The 13,864-nt window shown below is 42.9% G+C and overlaps 1 protein-coding gene across 1 annotated transcript in view; it reads left to right on the forward strand.

The window, feature by feature from the left end:
- The window catches only part of LOC100740824 (neuroligin-4, X-linked-like), a 226,843-nt gene that overhangs the window by 189,944 nt on the left and 23,035 nt on the right, over positions 1-13,864 (forward strand). Inside the window, 1 exon segment of the mRNA XM_003488791.4 lies at positions 7,321-7,518. Coding sequence (XP_003488839.2) covers positions 7,321-7,518 — 198 coding nt within the window.

Consider the following 13,864-nt stretch of genomic DNA (forward strand, 5'->3'; position numbering starts at 1 on the left):
GAGAGAGAGAGAGAGAGAGAGAGAGAGAGAGAGTCGGACGACGCTGCCGGCCGGAGGCACGTATTCCTACGAGCGAACCAGCAGACGTGGCTCGCGGAGATTAATCGAGATTTCAGTGCGCAGCCAATTGTCGAAGCGAGTTAACTTCCTGTAATTAAGAGTCGAGCTATAGCCAACGGGATATGACACGAATGGAACGTCTGTGAACTTTTTTCGAGAATTCGAACCGCTTCTTTCCTTAAGAAGAGAGTCTCTTTGTGGGATTTACGAGGACTATCCTCTCTGGAGATTCTCTAATTCGCTTCCGATATGTTTCTTGTGGACTTCTGGGACAAGTAGAGTAAAAATACTTACCCTTGATTTTTGCGAGGTTCTTGAACAAGTATTTACGGTAATCTCTAAATATTTTCCGATTTTCTTCGTTTCCTAAATAACACCACGCATGTGGTTTCAGATTTATTTAAAAATTAATTGTAAATTAATCGTACATTGTTTATACCTGTTCTTTTCTAAACTACGTTTTTTAAAGACACTTTGATGGGATTTTTCAATAACATTTGAGTTTGTTCAAAGAGTACAAATTAATGGTGAATTACAAAAAAAAAACATATTTTAACCGTGAAAGAAAACAGTTAGAGGACATTTGACCGCTTGAGGCGATGGATTTTCATTCTTGGATCGTAATTTTTTCCGAGGAAACAACGCGCCACAGCTAAATCCGAATTTTTAAGCTCGCCCGCCGTTAATTTCCCACGTAGCTGTTGTAGCAGAGAAGCTTCACCGTGTCACGAATATTCTTCCACCCTTTTTCTCCCTGCGTTTCCCTGTTGTCCCTTTGTCCTGGTAAAGTGACGAGGAGCGGTACACGTTCTGTGAAACGTGGACGATGTAACAAGGTTCCGTTTCTTGAATTACATCTACCAGCATTTTGCCCAACAGCAGAATTTTATACGTTTAACGCTCACTTCAATTTGCCCTATCAATTTCTCAAATTTCTCATACGCTTTTAATTATTTATGTGATTTTAATTATCGCCGTTTTAAAAAGATTACTCGTCTGACGTATTAGAAAACGCAGTTCCTCGATCGAGAAACTGTATCGTTTATCTTGCTCGAATGAATGAAACGATATACTTTAGTTTGTCTAGAAATAATTCTTCTTTTTTATTACCGCAAGTCAGGCTTCTGTCGAAAGAATGGAAATGAAAAACGGTGGTCGATGTGATGTAGAGGTAGAGTGACGTTAAAAACATGCAGCGTTCCGTTCCACGGGACATTTGTAAAATAAGAAACTTCGCTGGGAAAATATAGCGCCGAAATGAAAGTTTGCATAGTCATGAAGGAAAAATTTATTCGATCGAATGGAATGAAAATAACAAGTGAATAGTTGAATTTCGTTTTGAAAGCTACACTGCAGCTACGGGAAAATTACGAAGCGTAAGATATTACTTAACTTTCGAAGATTTTTGCATGCCACATAGTTTCGCACTTTATCGAATCTCTTAATAAATTCGTTACCAAGGAAATCGAATCAACGTTGCTCGTTGTTAGAAAAATCTCCATTGCTCGCAAGTATATACATTTTTAGTCGAAACGAGTTTTCACGTACATATTCGAGAAAAAAGAAGGATTCATCTTCTCGCCGCCGAAAGAAATAAAGTCCACTGAAGTCCAATCAAAGGCCAATTAGCGATTGTTGTGGCAAAAGTGCAAAGGTGGAGAAAGATAAAAGGTGGCAAAACAGAGAACGGCGAACCAGTGTAAAAGTGGTAGAGGCGTGAAAAATATCGAAATTTGATTCCATCGTTAGTTCAGCGAAACGGAAGGGTTTCGGTTTCAGGAAGCACTTTCTTCTCGTGGTCACTCTTCCTATTTTCTTTTACTTTTTTTCGCCGTTTTTCCTTCGACTGGCAAAAATGACGGGGAGGCATTGTGTCGAACGAAAAGTGGCGATGGTTCGGGGGGTTGGTGGGCGAAAGGATGTAGTAGAGGGTGGTGGGCGATATCCAGCCGCGGCTGTGCACGCCCATGTACCGGAAAATTTAAATCAACGAGTAACGTTCAGCAGTTCCATTGTAACGAGAAGAATAGGAGACACGGAAGCTCAGTACGACAGATACGCCGGAGGTTGAATATCAAATGGGATATGACCGGTGGTTTATTTCTATTCCAGTTTCGCACGTTTTCCACCCTCCTCTGTTCTATGCACCCTCGTTTTCGTTGGCTCCCGTCGATCTTTCTCGTTTTTCTAACCACCGTACTCTCCACTTCGTTTTCCCTCGTCAGAAGTCATCGAAAAATCGAACGGAATTCCGTGTTCTGGAAACAAGTTTCGAAATCGTCCTTTTATTTCGTCCCATTTTCTCTCTTTTGCAATCTATTTCTTTTCTTCCCAGTTGCACGGTTTTACGTGATATGACTTGCTTGTTTTCAACTATCCATCGTGCTAACAAGCGCAAGCGTTGCAAACACGATTATATCATTAGTGTTTTATGCGTACGAATCGGTCGTGCGAGAGCCCCGTGTCGGAAGCGCAATTTCCAACACTTTGGATCGGCTCGATTACAAACGACCGATCGAATTGCTGTCGGGAATAAAGGAGCTTCCAGTTTTACTCGTTTTTGTATTTTTCTCCCCTTCTTTTTTCGAAAGATCCGTTTTATCGTTCGACCCGTGGACAACCAGTGTTTCGCTCAACATTTATCGCGTGGATTGCGTTCGGATGAAACAAACCTTTAAAACGAAATCGTGCGAATGCGCTTCATAATACAGTTGGAAACATCATCGATCAAACGTTATACCAACAGATAGAGGGGGGAATGGTGGCGAGAACCCTAGAAAATTGCAGCGCGTTATACTATCCGGTGAAAATTGTGAATCGCGCATGCATATTCAGCGCGCATTGTTTAGAACGTAAGCGTTGCTTTAAATCTCGTTTTCATCGATTTCGAAGCGTGCCGAAATGGAGGGTGATGAGTTCAACGAACCGATGCATACTAATGAACGCGTCCGTCAGAACTTATTAACATCTTCCACCTATAAATGTGTTTTCATTCGTTCCTTAATCGTTTATCAAAAACGCGTGAATCGTGTAACGTTGCGTGTACGTTCTTTCAAACCTGAATAGAAAAGAGGAAAGACAAGGAGACATCGTTTAATTATCGTTACAAACAGCTTTGATAAATTTGGCGTGAAAAACACTCGTCGGAATTCTTTGCTTGTAACTCGCAAAACGTGTATCGAGAAGGCGTTTCCTTTAGTTTTTATCGGCAATTATGCTTGAGATAAAACTTGCCATAAGAATTGATAAACGAGTAGTTATATAGCGTGTTTGACAACGCTCTCGCATCTTTAGCAGTTACGTTTCTATTAATTGCAACGCGAGCTCTTTATATCCTTGGTATTCATTCTTCGCGCTCTTTAAGAGTCACTCGCTTTACATCTACTCGAAAGCTATGAAAAGAGAAACCTCGTTATTTTAATAGGAAAGGAGGAGTTATTCTTTGAATTCGCCAAGCAACTTCACGTACTGTTGGCGAATTTTCACGGTAACGAATTAAACGCTAAAAGATCTTCGTCGAGATATTCCTCGTTCTCTAATGAATAATTATTAAAACAACGATATGTTAAATACCTCGATTACGTAATTTCTAAGTCCTCGGGTCGCCAAGCTTTTCTCTTTTCACAGCGAATACGTAATCCTATTCTCCTATAAACGGGGCTACTATTTTGCAGGAGTTCGAACGCGGGACAAAAGAATTCACTTGAAGAGGCCGTGCTAGCCCGGTTAATTGTCATGTTCTCGGGGAAATTAATTTATCGGCGATCGTGCAACGAGAAAATTGTCTGTGAATTCAGGTTCGGTCGAAAGAAATTCGTTGCACGTACTTCGCGTACTGTTCTCTCCTTCCCTCGCGATCCCTTCTTCACCTCGGCCACTCCTCATCCTCCACTTCCATTTCTCGAAATTAAATGTAAATTCCTATATTATTCCCGGCAATTTTGCTTAATATCACGCCAGCAGTCGTGCTTTCGAATTATTCGCCAACTTCATACACGCGGTGGGACGCGACTAAAACCTCTCTTATTATCGGGTCTGCACGGAATTCCTTTCGACTTTTTCCATCAACGGTTAAGTCTACTGTACTTTCAAACAGTTGGAAGCTTAAGTCAGGGAACGCTGGCTGTGCTGATTCCAAACGCAGTGATATTTCTCACGGAAGTGAAACCAATAACTCACACCCTACTTCGAAGAACTGGGTTACTTGGCAAATTACACCGACGGACCGAGCGAGCCTTATTATTCCTAGGTCAGTCGCAAGTACACGCGCCGGAATGTTGTATCAGTGGAATTAGCTGCGAAAGCATTTTAAACAATGTTGCAAGGTCAGACAATGCATAAAGCGATTGTGCGACATCGTTAGAAACTGGAAATACACTCGATATTAATGTGTAGCGCTGCTTCAGCGCTTTCAGAAGACTGAAATTAATTTTCAACTTTGTTACAAAGCTGGCAGAGTTCGGTGCACGTTTTCCAATATCGTTGCAAGGTCGATGGGCAACTCGGAAATAATTTGCACTATTGTTGCCAAGGCCAATTATATGCGTTACCGCATATGTGCGACATCGGATATATCACAATTACATAGATCAGATTTGTTCAGCGCAACGTTACATGACAAAGTACCAAAATCGTATCCATTAATTATCAACATTGTTGGATCATTAAAACAATGTGATTAACGTACTGATCCTGTTTACGTCCGGCGACACTCTACCTAGACCAGGCCACACATCGCGAGCAAGATGGCAACCAGATGTCCGCACATCCTTACTGCGTATCCTCGATAGTCTTAAGGACCTATCATAAATCTAAGGAATTTTCTAGCTAAGGTCCTTCAGATCCAACAAACATCTCTTTGCTAAATCGTTTTCTAAAAGTTTATTGTTTACTACGGGAAAGTTATTTTTCTCACGTATGATGCGTCCCATTAGCAACTCTCTCTCAGGGGCGGTTAGCACCCTTCCTCATCCAGCAACCTAGAAAATTAGCCAATTAACAGCGAAGTCTTTCCCTCACTCTCCCAACGAAAACTTGTCCTTAACAAATCGACTCTTTTCGTGTCATTAGACCCACCCATCGCAAGCTTTCCTCCGCAGCATCATCTTCACAGAAAGGAGTCTTTAAACATTTTTTGAACCGTCGTCATCTAAGCTTACGTCGCGTATTACATTCTGTAACTTTGGCTATCAATCGAAACTCAATTATACCTTAAAGTCGTTGGAATAAACATTGATTTATACCTGTTAATTCAGTGTAAACTCAATTGAACCACTCCCTATTATCCTAACAGAAATAAGGGGATCGATCATTTCGTGGCGTCGATTATCTAATCGTGACGGGAATTTACGACTCTCGTTGACGTGCTCTCCGCGAATGGTCGAATCAAACAGAACCTGGTGAACTTCGTGTTCTAATCTTACTGTCATTTTAACGCCCTATGGGCACGCGTATCTTCGCATTTTTCTTCGATAAACCGGGTTCGTCTATGTTCGTGTCTAATCTTTTTATAGTTCTAAGCTGTGCGGAAAAGTTCGAGGAAAGTTCAGAATCGTTTGTCACTTTGTCACCTTATCAGAAACATCTTTTCCTCAAATTCTGCACGATGGATGGGATTTTCCATGGTAGCGTACATTCGCTGGTGTATTAGTTCCTATAAAGGAATCTTCGTGCATGTCCGTGGAATATGGGTCAACGTCATGCTACCGCCTGTTCCTCGGAACCGGTGCCAAACCGATAATTCGGCTAGCTCGTCGACAGTGGAAAAATGTGGATGCCGGGAACAACGGGAGCCGGTCGGAAGGAATTTCCACGAGAGAAGTCATTCCGTTTATCGTCGTGCAAACGAGCAATTGCCAGAGGGTTGAATAGTTAAGGGTGCGAACCCAGCCGTGTCGTATCGGGTACATTGTTCGACTTTTTGAAAAGGCTAACAACGTTACGCTCGGTCGCTGTCTTTTTATTTGTTTATTCGCTTACACGTTCGACCAGACAAAAACAAATTTATTCTTCCGTTTGTTCGTTATATTACTTTTTTTCTTTCTCTACTCCTTTCCTTTGTTTTTCTTCTTTTTTCTTTTACTATTATTATTATTTCGCGCATCTTTTCGTTGTCGATCCAATCATTGTAGTCAAATAAGTCCGAGCTTTCCAAGTTAAAGCTTCTTAACTCGGTGGCCGTTGGGAAGTTTAGCTTGAACAGCGAAACTCATTAAACTCTTTATTGCTTCGCTAAGTATTGCAACAGATGTTCAAAGTTATCATTCGGAAGTTTGACTTACTATACGCAGTTGAATTATCGTTACCTGTTCCTCCTTTCCTTTCCGAAACTTGATTCTTTATTCTAAGAAGGCTGTTTCCAGTTCCACCGTAATGAACAAAACTCAAGGAGAAGTAAAAAATATTTGCGAAGACAGCACGGCGGTTTCTAAAAGATTAAAGTTTCCATCGACCTCGAGAACGTGTATAAAAAATTCCAGCCACGTCGCTCACACGTCCGTTAATAGTAGCGAGGTGATTTCCAGGCGTAGAACCGAGAATCATGAGATCCAATTAAACGACAATGAGTTCGAAGGGGCGCGTACGCCGATCAAATAATCGAACAATTTATTCCCTGGTCCCGGAATTTGCATATCGGTATCAATCGATGCGAACCATCGACATAGTATTTACGGATGGCGGGTGCCGACCGGAAAAGCCGCGATTGCTCGGTCAGAAGTGTCTTTGGCGCGCGCCAAGTGGCTTCGTTTCCTTTGAAGAGCGGAGCCATGCTCGTTTCTTACTCTTGTTCCATCCGCTTTTCAACCGGAAACGAGCTCCCATATTCGTTTACACCAGTTTACGTGCAGAGACACGGGATGTCCTAAATTCAGGTCGTAGTCTGGGTCAAGAACAGTCGCTTCGAACCGATTTCGCGTTTTATCTCTCGTTCTTACGATTCTCCATCTTGGAAGCTGTTGAAAGTCCATTTTCTCGTCTATTACGATTGTCAAGAACGCGCAGCTTTAAGATCTAAAGCAAAGAAATTCGAAGAATTTCTTCCCAGTATTAATGGACTTCAATTATTGTATTTGGCGGAGGAAAGAAAATTTACTGTATATTTACGATGGAAAAACGAACTCGCGCGCTATCCTTAAATTTATCGATTCGAATTATCCCTGATTAGGAAGGAGTCTCGATAATTTAACCGTAGTTTAGCAGCAGCCCGCGTAACATCGAAACGCGGCCAAACGAGCATAACCAGGCTTGTTTTCATTACAGGCTTTCTAAACGCCAACACGGATTCGCACTTACGCTCGCCGGCGAATTACGGCTTGATGGATCAGATCGCCGCGTTGCACTGGGTGCAAGAGAACATCGGCTACTTTGGTGGTGATCCTAGGAACGTGACGTTGGTCGGCCACGGTACCGGGGCTGCTTGCGTCAATTTCCTAATGACCAGTCACGCGGTGCCAGACGGTGAGTAGTTTTCTATTTCTCTTCTCCAAAGTATTTCGTTATGTCTGTCGTAATTGCGTTGGTTTATGAAAATCCCATTGTTTTACACTTTTAACATAATTTCACGGAATATATCGTTCGATTTTTTACTTTTTCATTTTCTTATAAATCAGAATATTCCAAGCCTGCGTCTGGGAGGAGACATCCAAACACCCTTCGATCTTCGACCGTAAAAAGACGAGAACGTGTTTGGCGAACATTTCAGTGGCTACGATCGAAAGCAAGGGAGGTTTATTTGAATATTAAAAGCACGTACGCTGATACACGGTGGTACATAGCGGTAGGGCGGGAGGGAGGAAGATCAAACGAGTTTTTTTCGACCAGTCAGAGGAATCGCGTCACTTTAATCGAATCACAGGTAATTCACCCCTCTTGGAGCGTGTAGGGGGCAGCACGGCGTATATTTTATTTCTGTCGTGCGCCGGCCCTTGGAATAATTAACGTTGGATCACGCTAACCCTTTTAACAGGCACGTTTAGAAATAACTGATGGAATATTCAAGATTAAAGCGTTAGATGTAAACGAGGGGTGAACGGGCCTCGGACCTGACTGAACCCATAAAAAAACAGCCGCTAGCTTCCGGCGCACTTCGTTTCGGACGGCAACCCTCCTTGCTGTTGTTAGTCTTGCTTGAATACGTCGATAAAGAGCTTCCCTTTCGACTTGTCCGATACTTTGTCGCGGGAACATCGCTTTAGAGATCGTTCTCACCTTTTTTATCGTCTCGTCTGTGGAAAGAAACCCTTCTTGACGGAGCAAAGGGTATTCGCTGTAAAATGTTTGCGACCGTGTCACGCCCCCAAATTATCCACCGTGGCGCTTAAAACAGTCAGACTTTCCACGTACGCCTATCTACGAGCGAATAAATTTCTTTGAAACTCGACGCGACCGTATCGACCAAGGAAATTAATAACTAAAAGCTGGCGAAAATCATTTCTCAGGTCTTTCGTTGATTAGGGTCGCGTGAACGGAAACTGGTCGAGGCTGTTTCAGCGTATGGAAGACAAATCGATCCTTCAAGGACGGGGGAAAACAACGAAGTAATCTGACCGGATCCACCTTATCGTTAACTCAACCGTACGATAATTCACTACAGCTGGAAACTGTCAATGGAGATTAGGCCAGCTGATTCTACCCCTAATTGATCACGTCTGGTAAACCACCAGCCCTCTCCTGCTTTCCGGCGACTTCCCCTGTATATGCTCCGGATTAACTTTAATATGCGCATATGGACATGATTGGACCGGCTGCTGCTAGGGAAAATTGGATGGCAAGTTACAATCAATAAGGCGTGATATTCTGGAACTTGGAGATCCGGTCGTACCGTGTTACGCAGATTCTCCGCCCAATATTCCACTTTTTCTTTAACGCTGACTAAACGTTAACATTTTTCATTTTGACAAAAATTACCTCGAATTACTTCGAATCACGAAAGAAGCAATAATTCGAGAAGAGAATCATCGAACCGAAAATTACTCGGATTATCTTAGCATCGTTCTTCGCGTCAGCTAAAAGACCAAACGAATATTCTGTAAAATATCTTCAACTTTTACTCTTTTGCCAGCTGATCTCGATGCAGGGTCTGTTCAAATCTTGCTCGAGGCCGATCAACGGGATTTACTTAGCAACCCCTCGATTTCATTCCGTCACGGTAATCCTAGTGGGACTGGCGTCGCGAAAAAGAGGACGGCAACACTAACAGCAACCAGGTTTATTGCGGCCGGCGTGACGTGCCGCGGGGAAAAGTCGCACGTTCGTCGTCGAGCAGAGCAACGCGCGTCGAGAGGCATTACGAGCGAAAGGCTCGTTTAATGAGTCTACGACCAGCAAATGCCACGCAACGCCGCCATTTGTGACGTAAAATGCGCCGTGCAATTTGCGCTGATGGCATCAGCACCGCCGGCCCGAACGATGAATGACGGCAATTCTGTACAGGAGGATCGCTTTAATGGAAAAAGCGGGCCTCGATTCGCACCACGTTATATTTCCCTTCTTTCTTTCCTTCTCTTCGTCGGGCAAATTTTTCTACGCTCTGATTACAAAATCCCATGGACATCGCTTCGCTCTAATAAAAATTTGTTTGCATTACCATCCACTGGAAAATTGTTTGCCAAGCGCGGCTTTTAAAAAGCAGATATTTGACGATAGATTAGAGAATCGATAATAGGAATTTTACATGGGACGTAGAAAGAACTTGTTTTACTACAGTTGAACAAATTTGTGTGCAGAGTACAGTTGGATTATGAATTACTGGTAAACAACGCCGGTAAAATTGATTGGTTTAATTAATTGAAAGAGCAGGCTAGCCTACGTATCGTGGAAAGTTATGCATTTCTTTTTTAATTATCCAGACTCAAAGTAGACTGCGTGCTCGACGAATCTCGCCGCTTATCAGAGCGTGGTTTTTATACCGTTCTCTGTGATTTATACGCGGCCACAACGAGAACTCGCGTAATCTTAACGTGCCGCCTGTCACAGGAGTACAACGCTCCGAGTACTAGTTCAAAAGAATTCTCGCGCGATTTCATTACTACGATCGATTTACATTAATTTTGCATCGTTCAAACGTAGTTTATAAATATATACGAGAAGCGATCTACCCGAACGGCATAACTGAATTCTCGCATTGCATTTTTCAAGACATAAAAAATGTAGAAAGTGCAAAATAATTCGGAACTTATGTTTTCATGAAAACATAGTAATCAGCCAGTTTGATCGCTTTGATAGCGTCGGGTAATTAATTATCTCGAGCATCAGCACGGTAACACTCATTGCGAAGTGTGCCACCATCTGAATTCGGACGGAGCTTAGAATTTCTAACAAAGAAAAAATTCGCTCGCAATGCTGACAAAAGTATGCGAGGAACTTGGTCGCAATTACTAAAACGCCAGGTGAGAAACGTTAGTATTATCCCGGTCGATCGATTCGAAATCGAACCGCTAGCTCCTCTAACCGGTCCTTCTCTGATGGTGTCTAATCCGTAGAGTTTAATCTACGCAAGCAACCGGCTCCGAATGGATAATGTCCGCGGTTAGGAACTCTCTATCAGGTGGCAGGCCAAACAGAATCGCTATCAGCTACGATCCACCAAAGAGGAGATCACACCCTGGTCGACCTCGTTCGTCCACTCTACATAAATACTCGTTCTTGTCTGGGAATCTGCCGGTGTATTTGGCCACCGGTTTCGAACCGTGCAATCGTCGATTGAAAGATCGCCGCAGGATTCATTGTTCAAGACTTGTTAATCGTTTGAGATTTTCCTGTCGGAGTAGAACGTTGTTTCGATTGCCGGCGCTCGATGAAAGTAATCGAGAGCTAGAAATTTTACCGATGATGCAGGAACTGTAAATCAAGAGCCATTTTTCAAGAGAGACCAATAACCTTCGTGGTGGTTCCGCGTCTGTGGAATGTATGGTATCAGCGAAGTTGCACGGATGTTGGTCCAATTAATTTTGGTGGTAATCGCGGAGGTAGAAATATCGCTCGGTATTGTTGGATATTGTAGTTCGGTTGTGTATTACGTGTTCGAAGCAAACGAGTCGTAGCTACTGAAAATAGAGATGAAAAATGGTCGATCTCGATGGAATTCTTCTAACCATTTTCTGCCTTCCCGTTTTTATCGTTGCGTCTTTTGTTTCTTCCGCGAAAAGAGAAATCCTTCGACTCGGTGATTCGTTATTCGCCACGCATGGAACGAGGCAATTGGCAAATTAGAATATACGTAGATGCCGGGCAAAATTCGACACCACAAATCATCCATTAAGTCACAGCTCGCTGATTAATCCTTTGGGCTCCATTCGTCTTACTAATAAACTGCCGGCTATGCTGTCTCAGTTTGAATCCACAGGTACAGCACAAGGCGTTCCACGTAGCCATGGAACGTTGTCTACGTATTCCTTCAAGCTTGATAAATTGCCATCCGCGATTTTCTGACCAATTGAAATTCGTAAGCGCGTCCTTTCAAAACCAACCGAACGATCTATTAATTAAAATTTTTGATCTCTGAGCGCTCGTTACGCTTTGGCGCATCTACGCTTATTCGCCCGATGGGTGTCGACCGTTCGTTCTTTGATAACACGAAGTTACCATCATTGGGTGATTCTCGAGTTCTCGACAAGAACAAAAATACGGTCGCTGTCGAAGCGTTGGAAGAAAAGAATCGCGAGTAAAGGCATAGATCAAATCGCTTCCCTAACGAGGTCGTTTCACGTTGTGCCCGTTTCTGACCGTAAGAGGAATCCCTCGCGTCGCCGACGACGAAACGATTTCTTCCTTGGTCGAGTGCCGGCTCGAGAGGAGAGCACTGGCATGGCCAATGAGCGTATTCAATAAAACATGAGAGCTACGAAATCGATGTTATCGGCCCAGTTTCGCTTCTCTCGATTAACCCTTAGCCTGGGGGATCGCTTGAGATGTTGCGCGCGCTAATCACGACTCTTCCGCCGGCTGATATCGATATTTTTCCAATCTGCGATTGCGTTCTCATCTGGACTGTATAATTGGAAAAAATCTGAACGCTTCGATGCGGATGTGAAAAATCTATAGATTGAAAGATTTTAATTAGAACATGCAGCGATAGATGATTTTTCTTTTTATCAGTAATCCGTGCATAAGGAAACTGAAGAAACATTGAGCAACCTCACATTGATTAATTGCGATATCCGAGTTTCTCCGCTCTTTTCGTTTGATACCGTCGACGCAACAAAATTCGATCATATTTTTACTCGGCTGAGAAAATCAATACACGCCTACGAAATCGTCTCTGCGCTGTTCATCCGCGTGTTAGCCTCAACTTAGCGAAAAGCTTCGAATACGAAAACAGAGAACGTTCCAAATACGGTCCAATAGAAGCGTATGAGAAGAAGAAGAAATATGAAACGCGAGATAGACAACGATCGTTGAGAAAAGTTCGTGTCGCGACGCCTGCGGCCACTTTCGGACCGGAAAAGACGAGAGAACGGAAGATGCGGAAGAAAAGACAGATCGATATTGCATGTTTGACTATCCATTACCGTGCTGTGAAATGACGTACAGCTGGCAGCGCAGCAACGGACGCACATGTGTCTATGCACGCGTGCAACGCAGCCTGTGCATTTATTACCAGCAATCTGGTAACTCGAGGTCTTGGAAGGTATCGCTAATGAATCTGTGTCGGGCAGCCGGCACTTGAATCTCGAATTTCTGAAAATTGCATGAGAGTTCGAAACGTAGTACTCAAAATGTAGTTTGATCTCTTTAGGGACGAACTTTATAACAACTGGAATAAGATAATTTCTTATTTCCCGATCGTGATACGTTGGTAAATGTTATACGCGATAAGCGACGTAACGGGAAACGCGGTGAAAAGTCTAAGGCTGTTCTCAGACGATCAATGATACTGTCAATATTCCAAAGTTCTCAACGAAACTGTAGTTTGTCAATAGATATCGATAATATTGTATCGACGATACGTATCGATCCTTTCAGTTGAGAATCTTGAAATATCGACGATACATATCGATGGCCCGAGGCTATCTTAGAAAAAGTAACGTTGACATATAGTTGTGGTTATTAAATTGCATCTTTCGAAGTCGCGCTTCAATTAAATAAAAAAGCTGCACATCCACGTACGCGTCAGTATTTCTGAAGAGGCAAACTTTTCTCAACGAAAGAACGTTTCGTTATTCTTGATACCAAAATAAAGATAAGCAGCTTAAGGATGCTTTGTATTCGGATACTTTTTATTCATGCAGACCGATTTGCCATTTTTTTACAAGTATAATAACTTACCGTCGTTAGCTGACACGGGTCCCACGGCGCTGTTTACGCTTTGCATATTTTCCTCCGTGACCAATAGATACCCGGTGTCGTTACCAGAAACGGTATCCTATCAATTAATTCAACAACGCCTTGCAATTACTTCATCCATGGAAACGTATTTAGAAACGTCTCTCGTTCCCCTGGAGGATTTGAAAAAATTCTGAATTCTCAAAAAAAAAAGAAGAAAAACGTCACCCGACATCGTCGTTCCGCTCACGGAAAATAAAGTGTCTATCGAGGATTCCTGTGGTGACCGCGAATCACGGTTCGATTAATAGATACGCAAAGGCAGGAAATGCAACTGGAAAATGCATTTTTCCGGTGCGATGAACGAAAATGAAATGGAGCAAAACGAAGGCTCCCGCGATGCTTACTCGTTCCTTGTCGGCTTCATAGCGAAGAAAACGAAATCGATGAAAACTACGATCGCCAAGCAGAAACGACTTCCCTCGGAGGTTTCAATTCTTTCACAGCGAAGGAGAAGAAAAGAAGAAAGGTAAGGTGAAAT

The sequence above is a fragment of the Bombus impatiens genome, unplaced genomic scaffold (assembly GCF_000188095.3).
Source record: "Bombus impatiens unplaced genomic scaffold, BIMP_2.2 scf_0264, whole genome shotgun sequence".
Lineage (NCBI taxonomy): Eukaryota > Metazoa > Arthropoda > Insecta > Hymenoptera > Apidae > Bombus > Bombus impatiens.